The 22,234-nt window shown below is 30.6% G+C and overlaps 2 protein-coding genes across 2 annotated transcripts; one reads left to right on the top strand and one right to left on the bottom strand.

The window, feature by feature from the left end:
- Positions 1-85: 85 nt before the first annotated feature.
- LOC106341910 (jacalin-related lectin 25-like) lies at positions 86-1,618 on the top strand. Its single transcript, XM_013780658.1, has 3 exons — positions 86-276; positions 1,079-1,253; positions 1,328-1,618. Exons 1-3 carry the CDS (start codon positions 110-112, stop codon positions 1,616-1,618), a joined length of 633 nt encoding a protein of 210 aa, XP_013636112.1. The 5' UTR covers positions 86-109.
- Positions 1,619-1,935: 317 nt separating this feature from the next.
- Positions 1,936-4,627, bottom strand: LOC106342438 (acyl-[acyl-carrier-protein] desaturase, seed specific, chloroplastic). Its single transcript, XM_013781367.1, has 3 exons — positions 4,330-4,627; positions 2,866-3,370; positions 1,936-2,797 (listed from the first exon to the last, which is right to left on the bottom strand). Exons 1-3 carry the CDS (start codon positions 4,461-4,463, stop codon positions 2,237-2,239), a joined length of 1,200 nt encoding a protein of 399 aa, XP_013636821.1. The 5' UTR covers positions 4,464-4,627; the 3' UTR covers positions 1,936-2,236.
- Positions 4,628-22,234: the final 17,607 nt, after the last annotated feature.

Below are 22,234 nucleotides of genomic sequence, written 5' to 3'. Positions count from 1 at the left end.
TAGGATTTTTTCAAAAATCTGATTCTGTTCGTATTCTAGCATACGGTATAGTTAATGTATCTGGAAACTTGTGTAGCGTCCTCCTAATGAACTCCATAAATTAAAATGCATGAAGACTCTTTTTGGGTTTTATATTTATGACCTTTCTTGGTATGTCATTTTCTATTCCTTCGAAACTATGGTATCTGCTTCTTCTAGAGAGATGATAAGAGCAGGATCAGTGGGAACAAGAGCGACATATGACGAGCCATATGATTCTGATGGTGAGGAGACAGCTGACACTGAATTTGAAAACGCTGTGAACAATCTTCTATCACGGGTCTAGTAGCATCAACTGCTATATGTGTGTGCCCATCACAGTTCCTGATAAAGCTGTTAAACGTGAAAACGTTTGACCCAAGCAACCACTCTTTAACAGAGCTTTCAACAGTTTTGTTCGTTTTCCTGTTTGGTTTCCTAATAAGCATCTGATTTGCACCTACTGTTATAAAACATTCTATGGAATCGCAAAGGTTATTTAATTGATTGTAACTCTGTTGGTACAAAACATGAAATCTTAGGGTCTCCATTACACAAAATTCAAAAGGAGCAATATTAATATACTTGAAATCTTGAATGCTAATAATGACATCTTATGAGCAGTACCAAAGAGAACACCAATATTCCATCTAAGGCCATCCTTACCACTCCACCGTTCTATAAAAACATTTTTATATGTTTTTTTTTTTGATAAGCACATTTGGTATATGTTTCATGGTGCATATTGTAAACCAGGTTTTGGTCAAACGAAGAGTGTCTTCTTAAGCACAATTTTCAAGGGCTCACTTCAATGTAGAGTACTTGGAAACTTGTATAGCTTGCTCCCAATGAACATAAATTTAAATGCATGACGACTCTCTAGGGCTTTTAAACAAAGACATAGCCATCTTATATAATCGTCCTTAGTCTTTCCATCTCTCTATCCTCCTAGAATAGTTGTGTATCTGACTCTTTATATAGAGATGATAAGAGCAGGACAAGTGGGAAGAAGAGCGACATGGAACTTAGGAGAATTTGCCGAGCTGTGGGACGTGCCAGATGACACTGAATGGGACGACAAGGGACGGACCATGATCTCTTACATTTACGTCTCTTTTGATAGAATCATAAGATCTATTCAGTTTGGCTACTATGAAAATGAAGCTCTAGTCCTGTCTGAAAAGTATGGTTCCTCTGACGATCATTATACTAACCTTTCAAATGAGTTTGTGGCGGTAAGTTTTTTTTTGACTCGTTTTAGTAAAATCTTATGTAGTCATGTTACTTGTCTGATGAAGTTAAACCGCAGGTGAAACTGGGTAAAGATGAATATGTGACTGGATTGAGTGGAGAATTGGGATTGTGTGAAGGAATCAGAAACTTGACGTTTCACACTAACCTTGGGAAGCACGGACCCATTGGAAAGTTCGAGTATAATAACTACACAAGTGGCTCCAATGTCATTGATCCAGAGATACGTGATCGACGTGGGTTTGGTGGTTTCTATGGGTCTTACAATTCAAACGGTCTATCATCTATTGGTATCTATGTGAGTCCTACTGCAAGTTCCGAGACAGTGGTTGAAAGTGAAAACATTTGACTAAGAGCACCCTTCAATAGTAGTTTGGTTTTCTCTAAAATAATGTGAGCTTCAATGGAGCATGCAATGTCCTTGTGTCATCTCTTTCTCTTATGATTCTCAAGTAATAAAAAACCGATTTGCCTAAAGTCTCTTTTCTTTGTGGGTTTAGAATATGAATAATGTTCAACAAAATGAAGTTGCTGTGTTAACACCATCACTAGTAGCTAAAAATCACACATAGCCAAGACAGCAAATATATTGTTGTTCCACAGATTCACACACTGTCTTTTGAGTACATTGGTATATCATTCATATAGAAACAGAGGGAAAGTAGAGAGAAGACACAAAAACTAACTTCAACTGAAACAAAACTCCACAGTGAAAACTGAGTACAGACCCAAAACGCTCAACTGTTTTTAACTACCAGAAGTTTACTAAAAGACCAAACATAAGACACTGAAAGAAAGAACAAAGTTACTAAGACACTGCTTCTCAACTTTGTAACTAGACCAACGAACATTATCAGGAAACCATAGTAATCTACACCAACTTCAAGAGCAGACAGATCAAATAAGGAACGGAGAGAGAGAGAGAGAGAGAGAGAAAATGGTTTTATTATGTCTTTGTCCTTTGTGTTCAGAGCTGCACTTCTCTGTCATGTATCCAGCTGAATGGAATCTTGGGTCCTTTCTTGGCTCTTGCTTGTGCTCTCTCATCCAACCTCCTGATTCTCGGAGTCAACCCACACAAATACTCTTGCGCTTTGTTTCCTTCACCCGAAAGCCCACTCAAGCTCTCTATCTTCCACCTCCCGACCAAAAACTCAAGAATGTCCGCATAGTCTTTAGCAGTGTAAACACCAAGCCTCTGAGCAACCGAGGAGAAGTTGTCAAAGAGGTTATCATCACGCCCATCGTACATCAAGTGAGCAGGCATCGAGATTTTCTTCCTCATCATGTCCGCAAACGCCACCACAGTGCCGTCAGGATCAATCTCGAGAAGCTTCTCAACTATCTTGGTGTAAGCTGTTTCATGACGCTTCTCGTCTGCAGCTATTGTGCCGCAGATTTGCGCTAGCTTGAGGTCTCCATGCTCTTTGGCTTGGCGAGCTGTGTTGCCGTGAGAGACGAAGGTGGCTCTCTCTTGGAATGACGTGTAGATGAAGCCAAGGTAAGGGTTGTTCTCTGTGCGTGGATCCTGTGAAAGTCAACAAAGCGAATTAGAAAGTCAAACAAAAGATAATGTTTCTGAAACTATGCTCTCACCATTCCGGAACCAATCAGGTACTGAATAGTCTTTTCAATCTGCCTCATGTCAACACGACCAGACAAGTAAAGATACTTATTGAGAAGATCACCGTGGCGATTCTCTTCAGCGGTCCAAGCTCTAGTCCAAACGGCCCATGAAGTGGGGCTAGCGCCAGTCTCATCCCTTACTCCATCCAAAGTGTTCAACATGGTTTGATAGGTGGGAAGCGCTTCTTCTGTGATCATGTCTCCAACCAAGACAACGAAGTAATCATCTGGGAGCTCTCTTGCTCTTTCTCTTAACTCTTTTACCTGATCTTCGAAACCGTCGGAAGCAGGGTCGGGTAAGAAGTCCTGGGGCTGCCATGACTTCTCCACGTCTTTGAGGTGAGGTAGAAGGTTCTGCTCGGCCCAGTCTTCCATGGATTTGAAGATTTCGATCTTTTGGGGTGGCATGGAGTGCAGGACTTGAAGGTGGACTTCCCTTGGTGGGGTGAATGGCTTCTTCGAGCTCTCGACCTCCCTGCATCAAACCAAAGAAAGGTGGCATCAGGCGTTTGAAAGGTAATGTTTCTGATGTAGACTGAAGAAACAAGAACACTTTTGATTGCATTTGGATAAGCATTCATGTTCTACATCTCTTAATAGATTAATCCACATATTGAAGAGAAACAACTAGACAATCTACGAATCAATGTTGCAGTTCAATGTACTAGAGAGACAAAATCAGATAGAAACAAGATAAAAAAAAAGAAGCCAAATGTGTTTTTTTTTTTTCAAAAGAGAGTGAACACATATTAGAGGAAAGAGTGAAAGTTTTGGACGGAAACTATTAGAGAGGAGGCCACGAAGCACGCATGCATGTCTTCTCTCTATAACATCCAACGTAACATAAACTGATATGTTCAAGAACCCTCCCTCTCAATGCAACAACAGCAAAACTCATCAAATGAGTAAAGCAACAAGTGGACATCGTCAAAATATTAAAGAAAGAATTATACAATAAACATCAAAAGATTTGAATTTTTATTTTTATTTTTTGAACAAGAAGAAATATCAGAGAGTTCAGGAATAGTGCAAGAAGAAGCATGTTGAAGTCACTTGTTCCATGTCTCTCAAAAGCAATCTAAAAGCTCATAATTATGAGGGTAAACGGATACACCATGGAGCAATCTATCTCAGAATAATTAGATTAAGAAAGGAGAGCATTGAATTGATGAATCAATGGGGCCAAGACAGAGAATAACAGAAGATGGTCCCATCCAGATTGAAAGCACATCCATTGATAATAACATTAAGCAAATGTGAGGTAAGCAATACATTGAGCTAAAGTCGACAGAACATAGATCCATAACCGAACAAACAAGCTAAACCCAGAAACAAAGTGATAGCAAGGGACCAAATCTCTTGTGGACAATCGGTAAAAGTATATTATTAAGAAATGAAACAGGAGGATGGAGGGAGAGAGAGAGAGAGAGATACTTGGGGCTGAGAGCAGGAGAAGAAGAAGAAGCGAGGCAGAGGAACTTGGGAGATCTGAAAGTAGAGATTGGCGGACGAGCCGAGGAAGCGAGTTTGCATGGCTGAGATACCAAAGGATTAAACTTCAATGCCATTTTTTGAAGGTTTGACGTTCTTTCAGAGACAAGAGCTCTCTGTCTGGGCTAATCTTGTCTCTCGCTATCTCTCGGTCTCTCTGGTTTATTAAGGTTGAGTTTCGTCCACAGAAAGAGAATATGGTTATGAGAAACAGCGGTGTGAAGGGAAGAGTCTACACTCGGATGAAAGAGAGAAAGGAAATAAATAATTATTAACAAAAAAAAAGGAAAAATGACGTCATCTATCGTCTAAATTAAAATTTTTGAAGATTAATTTCTGTTTTTAATCGAGCATCAGTTCTAAAAATGCCCTCCAGATTCCTCACTATCACATCCTTGTTGTGTCTATATTTTTATTATTTTTGGCAGTATCACATGTCGGTAAAGCTATAATTACTATATTTTAGATTTGATTAGATGAATTGACTTGTGAGTCCCTTAGTAAACTAAAGATGATAAGAGATGGATTTAGTTGTGAATTTAGATCTCTAAACACTAAAACACAGGGGTGGGCATTTTACCGATATCCGAAGCCGCACCCGAATCCAATCCAAAAAATCCGAACTGAAATCCGAACCGAAATAGCAAAATATCCGAACGGATATTGAATTAGAAGAGATTGGATATCCAAACCCGAACGGATAATATTCGAGATATCCGAAGATAACAGAACATATGTATAATTAACCTTATATTTCTAGTTTACATCTCTTATTTTATATAAAATATTTATATTGATACTAAACATATTTTAAGTTCATATGATGTACATACAATGACGGAGAAAATGATTTGCTACTCACTTAAAATGCATGTCAAATTTTTTATTTCAAGAATTAGCAAAAAGTTACATCCAAAATTTAAAAACAATAGCCAAATTAATGTCTTTTTAGTTTCAAAATGTTATGTCCAAATCTATTAACCCTTCGATCTATTAAAAATAAAAAATTAGTTAAGTGAAAGTTGTATTTTTAAATACAAGAAATATGAAAATGAAAAATTTAATTATTTTTTTCAAAATCTAAATATCTGAATCTGATCCGAAATAACCGAATCCGAATTGAAAATACCCGAACCCGACCCGAAATTCAAAAATACCCGAACGGGTTCTACACCTCTATACCGAAATATCTGAAAATCCGAAATATCCGACCCGAACACGAACGCCCACCCCTACTAAAACACATGTATGCGCAAGGGTAAAAATGTCAATACATATGCAAAATGTTCTTCTTTTTATTTTGTAATATTCAACTGTAACTCACGGCGTGAGAACCCACGAAAAGGACAAGTGGCATAGCTTCTCCACCACGTGGATGTCTCCACTTGGCAAATGAAACAAATATTTCTTTTTTTTTTTTGATGAAACAAATATTTCTAATATCATTCAAATGCGAGAATCGTTGCGCCTTTGGTTCTTGCATTTTTTGCATCATTCAATGCTTTTTAGACTATAGTTTTGTGCTCTGCCAGTTTCAGCACAACGTTTATTCATTGATAGCACAAGGATTTTCATTGAGACCGTGACAGAACTATAGCTTTAAGTGACATTTTGGGAGTTTGTGTTAAGTGTCAACTATAGCTTTAAGTGACATTTTGGGAGTTTGTGTTAAGTGTCCTGATTGGCGTTGTTCTTTCATGTCCACATGTGTATGCGTTTGCATAAAGATAAAAACAAATTATACGTTGGCATAAAGATATACCAAATGATATCTCTTTATGCTTTAATCTTCTTCTTTTTTGGTAACACTTTATGCTTTAATCTTTGGAAAAAAACAATTACAGCAACTTTTAACACTGATTAGTTATGTTTAACACGTTTACAAATATAGTTAAAAAACAACTAAAGCGTAAAGAAACCTAAACCTTTTCTAGCCTTAATAAGCTAAGTATGGTGTCATTATTTTTTAAAGTTTTTCACAAAACCCCAACCAAAAATAGGTTAAGACAAGTTATCTTCTTTAATCTTAAGCTCTTTTTTGAAAAGCAAAAACACATTTACATAGAAAGATAGAGCAACAAATACTAAGATTTTTCTTGTGAACTTCATATATTCTCCACCAAACAAATGGAACAAATGGGCATTGGAAACATGTCAAATAATGTATTGCCAACAACATGAAAAATTAGTTAAGAACTTCAAGTATATAATAATCTTTGCTAAAGCAACAATAATTGAGTCAACGATAATCTATAATAAATCTTGATTATCAAACTAAATCCATTTATTAGATGATATTATTTAATTTATACAATTAGATTGCACACAAAAGAAATACTCCCCTCCCCTCCGTTTCGATTTAATTGTAGTTGTAGGAAAAAAAAATTGTTTCAAAATAAATGTCGTTTTAGAGTTTCAATGCAAAATTTATTAATAAGATTCTCCACTTTATTTTTCTACTAGTGGTTTGTCCGCGCTTCGCGCGGATTGTTCGGTTTAAAATTAATGATTTTGTTGGATAATTTTCATTTTCAATAGATATAGAGCTTTTAATATGGTTGTATTTTATGTGTTTGGCATGCTAGTGTAAAGTTTTATGTAATGTGTGTATCGTAAATATAGTGGGTGTACCGTAGTAAATTTTTTGGCTTAGAGTTGTCTTTAAGGTCATAGAGAGAGGATTGATGAAAGAATGGGGAATGTTACTATGAAATTGTGGAAAATACTAAGCAAAAACTCTGATATTTCCCAATAGTGAAACAGTATTTGGCTATGGTATTTGCCAATTTTTAATATTTTGTATAGTATAAGGATGATGAGAACTTGTAGCCTAATATTGTTTGTAAACAATAGAGCTTGGGTGAGGTTTGTTTTGGTGAATTGTTTTTTGCACGTGTTTGTGTGTTGTTTCTTCATAGTATTTCTATAAAATGTACGATGATGTTTGAAATTTTGTTAAAATTGCAAATTAAATCTTTGAGGAATATACTTTAGTAATATTTGAAAGAAAGAGAGGAGTTAGTGTTTTAAATGCAAGTACGGAGATGTGCTAGTGTGGCAATGGCTAACATGACCATTGATAAGGATGATGTCAAAATTATATATACTTATTAGGTTTTTAAGGTCAACGATGGTGCTTTTATTCCATTATTGATTGCCACTTCTGAACTTAGGTTATTTTGTAAAGAGATACGAATGGCTTATATATGTGCTAAGCTAGTGTGGTTGTTAGAGTTTTCATGTTGTGGTCCAATAATTGAGTTCTTCCATTGTAGTGTTGGAAGTTGGTGGGTTGAAATTATATAATGGACTATTTATTAAGGATGTTGGAATGAATTTGTTGATTATATGTTTAATAAGTGTTTCTAGTCAGTTATGATTTGAACTTTTTATTATAGTAATGAAGGATGGTAGGAGCTGGTGTTGAAGTTGAAACCCTTAATTTTTTTTTTTTTTAAATCGTAGTTGCAGGACATGAGTTTTTAGAACTGAACTCTTTAGATGCTTTTTGATAATTGGTTTCCATACTTCCCTTTCTACTGGTTGCTGAATGTCTTAAGTGAGCTTTTTCTGGGTTATTTGAATGTTGTTATGTTATTGTTTTGGAATATTTATTTGTTTGAGGAAAATTTGGTGGGGCATTCAAGATTTTTTTTGTTATATGAGGTGATCTAACCGCGATGATGATGTTGTAGGTCAGATTTCAAGTGGATTTGTTGATTTGTTGAATTTTTGTTGACTTTGTAATAATTTACAGGCTGATGTGGGGAAACTTTGGTTGGTTTCAGCAAAAAAAAACTTTGGCTGGTTTCCGTTCACGTTCGGCCTCTGTGTTAATTTAAAATTGGTTAATCATATCAATTTATGAATTTACGGTGAGGGTGGGGTGTGTCTGATTTTCCCAGTGGTGGTGTCATCGGTTTTTATTAGATCATTGTCTGTGAATGTGAAGTTGTCGAGCTATGTGTAAACCGTAACACCGTATGGCCATACGCAGAAGTTTAAATTTAATTTGCTATGAGGACAGTGTCTTTATTTATGATTACGTAACTAATTGTTTGTTTATTTTTGTAGTCAAAGCTTCGTAAAAACATTTGAAAAATGTTAAGAAATTTGTAAGTGCTTTTGTAGTTACAGATTAGTATTTATGTGAAATTTTTATATATCTGTCCATTTAAATAGTAACTTTTTTTTTTTGTTTTCATCATAGGTAAAGCTTTGTAAACAATAAATATACTTCTTGTATTTAATAAAAAAGTCAGTGGAAAATTTTTCACGCATTAAGAAATCACTTAAAATTCTATTTTATTCTTTGTTCACACACTAAAATTTTTGCTTTTTAATTAATTCACTAACAAAATGAAGTTCAAATGAAAATTTATTTAAAATTACGCATTGAAAATACTAAACGTCACAAAAATAAAATTCTAAATGACATTTTTCTAAGAAACAGAGGAAGTATGTTTTCTAAGTGAAGATTATAAACAAAATTAATTAGTTTTCTATCGGAGTGGTATACATTTAACTAAAACAAAAAAAACTATCCAATTACATTATTAAATACAGAATTTATTAACATTAATGGTTTTAAAAATAGTATTAACGTTAAAGTGACAAAAATTATCAGTTACGTGTTCTCTAAGGCACATCTTCAATATCCCACAGCATACCCATCTACATTATTTTATAAATTATTCTTTAAGACGTTGGATTTCTTCAGCCAAAGCCAAATGGATTGTATCATGACAATAATAAGCAACCTGCAAGAATCCTATTTCCACCAAAGCCATCATACATTAGATAGCAACTTGCTAAAAAATATATTTCGAATAAAACCCATATCATATATACATACAACCTACGGCAACCAAACATAACTTAAAGTTTTTCCAAGTTCCATGTGGTTAAAATGCCTTCTGAATGTTGGATATCTTGATATTGATTTGGGCATCCTTGAAGCCTTTGAAACAAAACCGAACACAGGTTAAAGCGAAACGACATTCATTTACATGTGAAGTTTTTATTATATGCTTACCTGCGAGCTTAGTTGTCAGCTTTTCTTAGTTCCTGTCAAATGAAGAGAATTAGAGCTTTTACGTCTCTCTTAATCTTCAAACAGCAATACCAACTTTCCAAGATACTCTTCTTCTTTAGATAGGTTTGCTGCTTCAGCCTGGTATTTAATGATAAGAAACGGATTCGAAAACCAATCAAAGATGGTCTTTTGGGAAGATTATTTGCAGTTATCTCCCTTACACTGTCATCTACATGAAAGTGCACAACATTTATGATTCAGAGAATCTCTAAAGATACGGTTCGTGTAACAATATTGCAAGGTACCGAGCAACATACTTGTGGAACTGGATTTGATATAGCGTAAAATCTCGCTAAGAAGGGAATAAGCGGGTAAGGCAATGATGACGACTTGCCTGCCTTTGTTATACTTGGCTTCTTTGATGTTGTTTGAGTATATAATCCTTTCACTACCATAATCTCCACGCCTACATTCCACAAAATGAGCATCCAGCTGCAAAAACCATAAAAAGATTTCAGACAATAGTAACAAATAAACAGTCAAGTTAAACAGTATTAGAGAGACTCTTGAGAACATCAAGTGGTTTCAGGTCAACCATTGGGCCCTTGTTTGATCCTTTTCTTGATGGACTTGTCTTGAAAGACCACCAGAAAACGCCGAAGTACCACCTTCCGCTTCGTTTTGAAAAGTTGGCTTTTAAACTCCCTATTGCTCATATCAATTAAACTATTTACAAACTGCAGCATACCTGAACGCCTTTGTGACCATCATATATCTAATATACCGGCGAAGCGACCAAACTTTGAGGGAAGAGACGTTGGAGTCCACTGGCGAGGACAGTAGAATATGTATACGATGGCGGATGCTGCAGCTATTTGGCAGAGCACTGAGCTGAAAATCCTTTTTTCTTATCCAAGGAACCGGTGTTGGACTTGCAGTATTTCACTAAAAAGTTTAGGCTTCAGTATATAGAGCGTTTAACGTAAAATTCAATATTTTCGTAAGGGGTTAACACATAGATTTTGAGAAAAATTCAAAAAATATAGCAATATTGCTTTAATGCATAGTTGCCTCCTCTATTAATATATGGTGATGGTCAAAGAGGTTTGTAACCTTTGTTGTCTCCATTTCTCTAGAAAATAGCGATTTTATAATGGTTAGTCCATTAATTTAGGGAGATTATGAAATTTTACTAAATTAATTTTAAAAAAAATTGAACGATGTTCATGTACCAGGAAAGAGAGTTTAGCATACATTAATACGAATGTAGAATATGGTTAGAATTTTAAAACAACACTAAAGATTATAGGATTCATTATATACCAAAATTCAATATTTTTGTAGAGGTTAACACATAGATTTTGAGAAAATTTCAAAAAATATGACAATATTATTTTAATTCATAGTTTCATCCTACACTAATATATGATGATGTTGAAAGAGGTTTAGACTTTAGAGTCTTTGTTGTCTCCGTCTTTCAAGAAAATAGCGATTTTGTAGTAGTTATCCACTTTTTTAGATAGTATTATGAAATTTTACAAATTAATTGATGAAAAATTAGAACGATTCTAATATACCATAAAAGAGAGTTTAACATAAATTAATACAAATTTAGAATGTCTTTAGAAAATTTAGAACAACAATAAAAAAGTATAAATTCAGTATATAGAGCGTTTAACGTAAAACTCAATATTTTCGTAGACACATAGATTTTGAGAAAAATTCAAAAAATATAATAATATTGCTTTAATGCATAGTTGCCTCATGTACTAATATATGATGATGGTCAAAGAGGTTTGGAACCGTTGTTGTCTCCATTTCTTTAGAGAATTGCGATTTCATATTGGTTAGTCCACTAATATAGAGAGTATATGAAACTTTACTATATTAATTTATAAAAAAATTGAACGATGCTCATTTACCATGAAAGAGAGTTTAGCATACATTAATACAAATGTAGAATGTAGTTAGAAATTTTGAAAAAACACTAAAGATTATAGGCTTCAGTATATAGAGCGTTTAACGTAAAACTCAATATTTTCGTAGGGGTACATATAGATTTTGAGAAAAATTCAAAAAATATAATAATATTGCTTTAATGCATAGTTGCATCCTTCACTAACATATGATGATGTTGAAAGAGTTTCGGAGCCTTTGTTGTCTCCGTTTTTCAAGAAACTAGTCATTTTATAGTGGTTATTCCACTGATTTTGGGAGTATTATGAAGTTTTACTAAGATAATTAATAAAAAATTATAACGATTCTCATATACCATGAAAGAGAGTTTAAAATACATTAATAAAAATTTATAATATTGTTAGAAATTTTAAAACAACACTAAAAAGTTTAGGCTTCAGTATATAGAGCGTTTAACGTAAAACTCAATATTTTCGTAGACACATAGATTTTGAGAAAAATTCAAAAAATATAATAATATTGCTTTAATGCATAGTTGCCTCCTGTACTAATATATGGTGATGGTCAAAGAGGTTTGAAACTTTTGTTGTCTTTATTTCTCTAAAGAATAGTGATTTTATAATGGTTAGTCCACTAATTTAGGGAGTATATGAAATTTTACTAAATTAATTTATAAAAAATTGAACGATGCTCATGTACCATGAAAGAGAGTTTAATATACATCAATATAAATGTACAATGTGGTTAGAAAAATTTAAACAACACTAAAGATTATGGGGGTTCAGTATATAAATCATTTACCAAAATTCAATATTTTTGTAGAGTCACATAGATTCTGAGAAAATGTCAAAAAATATGAAAATATTGTTTTAATGCATAGTTGCTTTCTATACTAATATATGGTGATTTTGAAAGAGGTCTAGAGCCTTTTATGTGTCCGTTTTTCAAGAAAGTAGCGATGTTGTAGTGATTATTTCACTGATTAAGATAATATTATAAAGTTTAACTAATTAATTGATAAAAAATTTAAAACTATTTCCATATACCATAAAATAGAGTTAAACATAAATTAATACAAATGTAGAATGTGGTTAGAAATTTAAAACAACACTAAAAAGTTTAGGCTTCAGTATATAGAGCGTTTAACGTAAAACTCAATATTTTCGTAGGGGTTAACACGTAGAGTTTGAGAAAAACTCAAAAAATATAACAATATTGCTTTAATGCATAATTGCCTCTGTTCTAATATATGATGATTGTCAAAGAGTTTTGGAACCTTTGTTGTCTCCATTTCTATAGGGAATAGTAATTTTATCATGGTTAGTCCACTAATTCAGGGAGTATATGAAATTTTACTAAATTAATTTATAAAAAATATTAAACGATGCTCATGCACCATGAAAGAGAGTTTAGCATACATTAATACAAATGTAGAATGTGGTTATAAATTTTAAAACAACATTAAATATTAGAGGCTTCAGTATATAAAGCATTTACCAAAATTCAATATTTTTGTAGAGTAACACATAGATTTTGAAATTGTTTTAAAAAATATGACAATATTGTTTTAATGCATAGTTGCATCCTACACTAATATATGAAGATGTTGAATGAGGTTTAGAGCCTTTGTTGTATCTGTTTTTCATGAAAATAGCGATTTTGTAGTGGCTATTCCACTGATTTAGGGAGTATTATGAATTTTTACTAAATTAATTGATAAAAAATTATAACGATTCCCATATACCTTGAACGAGAGTTTAACATAAATTAATAAAAATGTAGAATGTGGTTAGAAATTTTAAAATAACACTAAAAAGTTTAGGCATTAGTATATAGAGTGTTAACACATAGATTATGAGATAAATTCAAAAAATATAACAATAGTGCTTTAATGCTTAGTTGCCTCATGTACTAATATATGGTGATGGTCAAAGAGGTTTGGAACCTTTGCTGTATTCATTTCTCTAGAGAATAGCGATTTTATAATGGTTAGTTCACTAATTTAAGGAGTATATGAAATTTTACTAAATTAATTTATAAAAAAATTGAACGATGCTCATGTACCATGAAAGAGAGATTAACATACATTAATACAAATGTAGAATGTGGTTAGAATATTTAAAACAACACTAAAGATTATAGGCTTTAGTATATAAAGCATTTACCAAAATTCAATATTTTTGTAGGGGTTAACACATAAATTTTGAGAAAATTTCAAAAAATATGACAATATTGTTTTAATGCATAGTTGCATCCTGCACTAACAAATGATGATGTTGAAAGAGGTTTGGAGTTTTTGTTGTCTCCGTATTCAAGAAAATAGTCATTTTATAATGGTTATTCCACTGATTTTGAGAGTATTATGAAGTTTTACTAAATTAATTAATAAAAAAATATAAAGATTCTCATATACCATGAAAGAGAGTTTAAAATACATTAATACAAATGTAGAATATGGTTAGAAATTTTAAAACAACACTAAAAAATATAGGCTTCAGTATATAGAGCGTTTAACGTAAAACTCAATATTTTCGTAGGGGTTAACACATATATTTTGAGATAAATTCAAAAAATATAACAATATTGCTTTAATACATAGTTGTATCATGTACTAATATATGGTGATGGTCAAAAAGGTTTGTAACCTTTGTTGTCTCCATTTCTATAAAAAATATCAATTTTTTAATGGTTAGTCCACTAATTTAGGGACTATATGAAATTTTACTAAATTAATTTATAAAAAATATTGAACGATGCTCATGCACCATGAAAGAGAGTTTAGCATACATTAATAGAAGTGTAGAATATGGTTAGAAATTTTAAAACAACACTAAATATTATAGGGTTCAGTATATAAAGCATTTACAAAAATTCAATATTTTTGTAGAGGTTTAACATATAGATTTTGAGAAAATTTAAAAAAATATGACAATATTGTGTTAATGCATAGTTACTTCCTAAACTAATATATGATGATGTTGAAAGAGGTTTAGAGCATTTGTTGTCTCCGTTTTCAAGAAAATAGCAATTTTGTAGTAAATATTCTACCGATTTAGGGAGTATTATGAAGTTTTATTAAACTAATTGACAAAACATTATGACGATTCCTATATACCAAGAAAGAGAGTCTAACATATATTAATACAAATGTAGAATTTGGTTAGAAATTTTAAAACAACACTAAAAAGTTTAGGCTTCACTATATAGAGCGTTTAATGTAAAACTCAATATTTTCGTAGGGTTAACACATAGATTTTGAGATAAATTCAAAAAATATAACAATATTGTTTTAATGCATAGTTACCTCATGTACTATTATATGGTGATTGTCAAAAAGGTTTGAAACCTTTCTTATCTCCATTTCTCCTAAAAATAGCGATTTTATAATGGTTAGTCTACTAATTTAGGGAGTATATGAAATTTTACAAAATTAATTTATAAAAAATATTGAACGATGCTCATGCACCATGAAAGAGAGTTTAGCATACATTAATACAAGTGTAGAATGTGGTTAGAAATTTTAAAACAACACTAAAGATTGTAGGGTTCAGTATATAAAGCATTTACCAAAATTCAATATTTTTGTAGAGGTTTTAACACATAGATTTTGAGAAAAATTCAAAAAATATGACAATATTGTTTTAATGCATATATGCTTCCTACACTATTATATGATGATGTTAAAAGAGGTTTTGAGTCTTTGTTGTCTTCGTTTTCAAGAAAATAGGGATTTTATAGTGGTTATTCCACCGATTTAGGGAGTACTATGAAGTTTTACTAAATTAAATGATAAAAAATGATAACGATTACCATACACCATGAAGGAGAGTTTAAAATAAATGAATACAAATGTAGAATGTGGTTAGAAATTTTAAAACAACACTAAGATGTTTAGGCTTTAGTATATAGAGCATTTAACATAAAACTAAATATTTTCGTTGGGGTTAACATCTAGATTTTGAGAAAAATTCAAAAAATATAACAATATTTCTTTAATGCATAGTTTCCTCCTCTACTAATATACGGTGATGGTCAAAGAGGTTTGGAACCTTTGTTGTCGTCATTTCTTTAGAGATTAGCGATTTTATAATGGTTAGTCCACTAATTTAAGGAGTATATGAAATTTTACAAAATTAATTTATAAAAAAATTGAACGATGCTCATGTACCATACGAGAGAGTTTAGCATACATTAATACAAATGTAGAATGTATTTATAGATTTTAAAATAACACTAAAGATTATAGGATTCAGTATATAAAGCATTTACCAAAATTCAATATTTTCGTAGGGTTAACACATAGATTTTGAGAATTTTTTTAAAAAAATATGAAAATATTGTTTTAATGCATAGTTGCATCTTACACTAATATATGATGATGTTGAAAGAGGTTTAGAGCATTTGTTGTGTCCGTTTGTCAAGACAATAGCGATGATTATTCCACTGATTAAAATAATATTATGTAGTTTTACTAATTAATTGATAAAAAATTTGAACGATTCCCGTATACCATAAAAGAGAGTTTAACATACATTAATACAAATGTAAAAGTGGTTAGAAACAATACTAAAAAGTTTAGGCTTCAGTATATAAAGCGTTTAACGTAAAACTCAATATTTTCGTAGGGACACATAGATTTTGAGAAAAATTCAAAAAATTTAACAATATTGCTTTAATGCATAGTTGCCTCCTATACTAATATATGATGATGGTCAAATAGGTTTGGAACCTTTGTTGTCTCCATTTCTCTAGAGAATAACGATTTTATAATGGTTAGTCCACTAATTTAGGGAGTATATGAAGTCTTACTAAATTAACATATAAAAAAAATTGAACGATGTTCATGCACCATAAAAGAGAGTTTAACATACATTAATACAAATGCAAAATGTGGTTAGAAATTTTAAAACAACACTAAAGATTATAGGCTTCAGTATATAAAGCATTTACCAAAATTCAATATTTTTGTAGGGGTTAACAGATAGATTTTGAAAAAATTTCAAAAAAATGACAATATTGTTTTTGTGCATAGTTACATCATGCACTAACATATAATGATGTTGAAGGAGGTTTGGAGCCTTTGTTGTCTCCGTTTTTCAAGAAAACAACAACTTTATAGGGGTTATTCCACCGATTTAGGGAGTATTATGAAGTTTTACTAAATTAATTGATAAAAAATTATAACGATTCCCATATACCATGAAAGAGAGTTTAACATACATTAATACAAATGTCGAATGTGGTTAGAAATTTTAAAACAACACTAAATTGTTTAGGCTTTAGTATATAGAGCGTTTAACGTAAAACTCAATATTTTCGTAGGTAACACATAGATTTTGAAAAAAATTCAAAAAATATAAAAATATTGCTTTACTGCATAGTGGCCTCCTTTGCTAATATATGATGATGGTCAAAAAGGTTTAGAACATTGGTTGTCTCCATTTCTCTAGGGAATAGCGATTTTTAATGGTTAGTCCACTAATTTAGGGAGAATATGAAGTCTTACTAAATTAACTTATAAAAAAAATTGAACGATGTTCATGCACCATAAAAGAGAGTTTAGCATACATTAATAAAAATGTAGAATGTGGTAAGAAATTTTAAAACAACACTAAAGATTATAGGCTTCAGTATATAAAGCATTTACCAAAATTCAATATTTTGTAGGGGTTAACAGATAGATTTTGAAAAAACTTCAAAAAATATGACAATATTGTTTTTTCGCATAGTTTCATCACGCACTAACATATGATGATGTTGAAGGAGGTTTGGAGTCTTTGTTGTCTCCGTTTTTCAAGAAAATAACGACTTTATAGTTGTTATTCCACTGATTTATGGAGTATTATGAAGTTTAACTAAATTAATTGATACAAAATTATAACGATTCCCATATACCATGAAAGAGAGTTTAACATACATTAATACAAATGTAGAATGTGGTTAGAAATTTTAAAACAACACTAAAATGTTTAGGCTTCAGTATATAGAGCGTTTAACGTAAAACTCAATATTTTCGTAAGGGGTTAAACACATAGATTTTGAGAGAAATTCAAAAAATATAAAAATATTGATTTAATGCATAGTTGCCTCCTGTACTAATATATGATGATGGTCAAAGAGGTTTGGAACCTTGGTTGTCTCCATTTCTTTAGAGAATAGCGATTTCATAATGGTTAGTCCACTAATTTAGGGAGTATATGAAATTTTACTAAATTAACTTATAAAAAAATATTGAAAGATGCTCATGCACCATGGAAAATAGTTTTGCATACATTAATGAAAATGTAGAATGTGGTTAGAAACTTTAAAACAACACTAAAAATTATAGGCGTCAGTATACAAAGTATTTACAAAAATTCAATATTTTTTTTAACACTTAGATTTCGAGAAAAATTTAAATAATATGACAATATTGTTTTAATGCATAGTTGCATCCTACACTAATATATAATGATGATGAAAGAGGTTTAGAGCATTTGTTTTCTCCGTTTTTCAAGAAAATAGAGATTTTGTAGTGGTTATTCCACCGATTTAGGGAGTATTATGAAGTTTTACTAAACTAATTGATAAAAAAATTATAACGATTCCCATATACCAAGAAAAGAGAGTTTAACATACATTAATACAAATGTAGAATGTGGTTAGAAATGGTAAAACAACACTAAAATGTTTAGGCTTAAGTATATAAAACGTTTAACGTAAAACTCAATATTTTCGTAGGGGGTTGGTTAACACATAGATTTTGAGAAAAATTCAAAAAATATAACAATATTGCTTTAATGCATAGTTGCCTCCTGTACTAATATTTGGTGATGGTCAAAGAGGTTTAGAACCTTTATTTTATTTATTTCTCTAGAGAATAGGGATTTTATAATGGTTAGTCCACTAATTTAGAGAATATATGAAGTTTTACTAAATTAACTTATAAACAAAATTGAACGATGTTTATGCACCATGAAAGATTGTTTAGCATACATTAATACAAATGTAAAATGTGGTTAGAAATTTTAAAACAACACTAAAAATTATATGTTTCAATATATAAAATTCAATATTTTTGTACGGGTTAAAACATAGATTTTGAGAAAATTTCAAAAAATAGGACAATATTGTTTTAATACATAGTTGCATATATGATGATGTTGAAAGAGGTTTGTAACCTTTGCTGTCTTCCTTTTTCAAGAAAATAACGACTTTATAGTGATTATTCCACCGATTTAGGAAGTATTATGAAGTTTTACTAAATTAATTGATAAAAAATTATAACGATTCTCATACACCATAAAAGAGTGTTTAAAATACATTAATACAAATGTAGAATGTGGTTAGAAATTTTAAAACAATATTAAAATGTTTAGGCAAGTATATTGAGCGTTTAACGTAAACACAATATTTTCGTAGGGCTCAACACATAGATTTTGAGAAAAATTCAAAAAATATAACAATATTTCTTTAATGCATAGTTGCCTCATGTACTAATATATGATGATTGTAAAAAAGGTTTGAAACCTTTGTTGTCTCTATTTCTTTAGCGAATAGCGATTTCATAAAGGTTAGACCACTAATTTAGGGAGTATATGAAGTTTTACTAAATTAACTTATAAAAAATATTGAACGATGCTCATGCACCATGAAAAAGAATTTAGCATACATTAATACAAATGTAGAATGTAGTTAGAAATTTTAAAACAACACTGAAGATTATAGGTTTCAGTATATAAAGCATTTATCAAAATTCAATATTTTTTTAGAGGTTAACACATAGATTTTGAGAAAATTTCAAAAAAATATGACAATATTTTTTTAATGCATAGTTGCATCCTACACTAATATATGATGATGTTTAAAGAGGTTTAGAGCCTTTGTTTTCTCCGTTTTTCAGAAAAATAGCGATTTTGTAGTGGTTATTCCACCAATTTAGGGAGTATTACGAAGTTTTACTAAACTAATTGATAAAAAATTATAACGATTCCCATATACCAAGAAAGAGAATTTAACATACATTAATACAAATGTAGAATGTGGTTAGAAATGGTAAAACAACACTAAAATATTTAGGCTTTAGTATAGGACGTTTAACGTAAAACTCAATATCTTCGTAGGGGGATAGGTAAGCACATAGATTTTGAGAAAAATTCAAAAAATATATCAATATTGCTTTAATGCATAGTTGCCTCCTGTACTAATATATGCTGACGGTCAAAGAGGTTTAGAACCTTTGTTGTCTTTATTTCTCTAGAGAATTGTGATTTTATAATGGTTAGTCCACTAATTTAGGGAGTATATGAAGTTTTACTAAATTAACTTATAAACAAAATTGAACGATGTTCATGCACCATGAAAGAGAGTTTAGCATACATTAATACAAATGTAGAATGTGGTTAAAATTTTTGAAACAACACTAAAAATTATAGGTTTCAGTATATAAAGCATTTACTAAAATTTAATATTTTTGTACGGGGTTGGTTAACACATAGATTTTGAGAAAATTTCAAAAAATATGATAATATTGTTTTAATACATATATGATGATGTTGAAAGGGGTTTGGAGCCTTTGTTGTTTTCGTTTTTCAAAAAAATAATGACTTTATAGTGGTTATTCCACCGATTTAGGGAGTATTATGAAGCTTTGCTAAATTAATTGATAAAAAATTATAACCATTCCCATATACCATGAAAGAGAGTTTAACATACATTAATACAAATGTAGGATGTGGTTAGAAATTTTAAAACAACACTAAAAAGTTTAGGCTTCAGTATATAGAGCGTTTAACGTAAAACTCAATATTTTCGTAGGGGTTAGTTAACACATAGATTTTGAGAAAAATTTAAAAAATATAACAATATTGCTTTAACGCATAGTTGCCTCCTGGAATAATATATTATGATGGTCAAAAAGGTTTGAAACCTTTGTTGTCTCCATTTCTTTAGAGAATAGCGATTTCATAATGGTTAGTCCACTAATTTAGGGAGTATATGAAGTTTTACTAAATTAACTTATAAAAAATATTGAACGATGCTCATCCACCATGAAAGAGAGTTTAGCATACATTAATACAAATGTAGAATGTGATTAGAAATTTTAAAACAACACTAAAAATTATAGGTTTCAGTATATAAAACATTTACTAAAATTCAATATTTTTTAAGGGGTTAAACACATAGATTTTGAAAAAAATTCAAAAAATATGACAATATTGTTTTAATGCATAGTTGCATATATGATGATGTTGAAAGAGGTTTGGAACCTTTGCTGTCTTCGTTTTTCAAGAAAATAACGACTTTATAGTGGTTATTACACCGATTTAGGGAATATTATGAAGTTTTACTAAATTAATTGATAAAACATTATAACGATTCCCATACTTCCTGAAAGAGAGTTTAACATACATTAATACAAATGTAGAATGTGGTTAGAAATTTTAAAACAACACTAAAAATTATAGGTTTCAGTATATAAAACATTTACTAAAATTCAATATTTTTTAAGGGGTTAAACACATAGATTTTGAAAAAAATTCAAAAAATATGACAATATTGTTTTAATGCATAGTTGCATATATGATGATGTTGAAAGAGGTTTGGAACCTTTGCTGTCTTCGTTTTTCAAGAAAATAACGACTTTATAGTGGTTATTACACCGATTTAGGGAATATTATGAAGTTTTACTAAATTAATTGATAAAACATTATAACGATTCCCATACTTCCTGAAAGAGAGTTTAACATACATTAATACAAATGTAGAATGTGGTTAGAAATTTTAAAACAACACTAAAATGTTTAAGTTTCAGTATATAGAGCGTTTAACGTAAAACTCAATATTTTCGTAGGGGTTAACACATAGATTTTGAGAAAAATTAAAAAAATATAACAATATTTCTTTAATGCATAGTTGCCTCATGTACTAATATATGATGATTGTCAAAGAGGTTTGGAACCTTTGTTGTCCCTATTTCTTTAGAGAATAGCGATTTCATAGAGGTTAATCCACTAATTTAGGGAGTATATGAAGTTTTACTAAATTAACTTATAAAAAATATTGAACGATGCTCATGAAATTTTAAAACAACACTAAAGATTATAGGCTTCAGTATATAAAACATTTACCAAAATTCAATATTTTTTAGAGGTTAACACATTGATTTTGAGAAAGTTTCTAAAAATATGACAATATTGTTTTCATGCAGAGTTACATCATGCACTAACATATGATGATGTTGAAGGAGGTTTGGAGCCTTTATTGTCTCCGATTTTAAGAACATAACGACTTTATAGTGGTTATTCTACCGATTTAAGGAGTATTTTGAAGTTTTACTAAACTAATTGATAAAAAATTATAATGATTCTCATATACAAAGAAAAAGAGTTTAACATACATTAATACAAATGTAGAATGTGGTTAGAAATTTTAAAACAACACTAAAATGTTTAGGCTTTAGTATATAGAACGTTTAACGTAAATCTCAATATTTTTGTAAGGGGGTTAACACATAGATTTTCAGAAAAAATTCAAAAAATATGACAATATTGCTTTAATGCATAGTTGCCACCTGTACTAATATATGGTGATGGTCAAAGAGGTTTGAAACCTTTGTTGTCTTCATTTCTCTAGTGAATAGTGATTTTATAATGGTTAGTCCACTAATTTAGGGAGTATATGAAGTTTTACTAAATTAACTTATAAACAAAATTTAACGATGTTCAATGAAAGAGAGTTTAGCATACATTAATACAAATGTAGAATGTGGTTAGAAATTTTAAAACAACACTAAAAATTATAGGTTTCAGTATATAAAACATTTACCAAAATTCAATATTTTTGTAGGGGTTAACACATAGATTATGATAAAATTTCAAAAAATATGACAATATTGTTTTAATGAATATTTGCATA

This window comes from Brassica oleracea, chromosome C4, assembly GCF_000695525.1.
Source record: "Brassica oleracea var. oleracea cultivar TO1000 chromosome C4, BOL, whole genome shotgun sequence".
Lineage (NCBI taxonomy): Eukaryota > Viridiplantae > Streptophyta > Magnoliopsida > Brassicales > Brassicaceae > Brassica > Brassica oleracea.
This window is presented reverse-complemented; position numbering and strand designations above follow the sequence as displayed.

Bases quoted from the DNA above. Each gene is read 5' to 3' on its own strand.
- LOC106341910 (XM_013780658.1), top strand. From the start codon at position 110: ATGAAGACTCTTTTTGGGTTTTATATTTATGACCTTTCTTGGTATGTC. The intron at 277-1,078 runs TGACACTGAATT...GGACGTGCCAGA, and splicing joins TCTGATGGTGAGGAGACAGC to TGACACTGAATGGGACGACA. The intron at 1,254-1,327 runs GTAAGTTTTTTT...GTTAAACCGCAG, and splicing joins TTTCAAATGAGTTTGTGGCG to GTGAAACTGGGTAAAGATGA.
- LOC106342438 (XM_013781367.1), bottom strand. From the start codon at position 4,463: ATGGCATTGAAGTTTAATCCTTTGGTATCTCAGCCATGCAAACTCGCT. The intron at 3,371-4,329 runs GTATCTCTCTCT...GGTTTGATGCAG, and splicing joins TCTCCTGCTCTCAGCCCCAA to GGAGGTCGAGAGCTCGAAGA. The intron at 2,798-2,865 runs GTGAGAGCATAG...TGACTTTCACAG, and splicing joins ACCTGATTGGTTCCGGAATG to GATCCACGCACAGAGAACAA.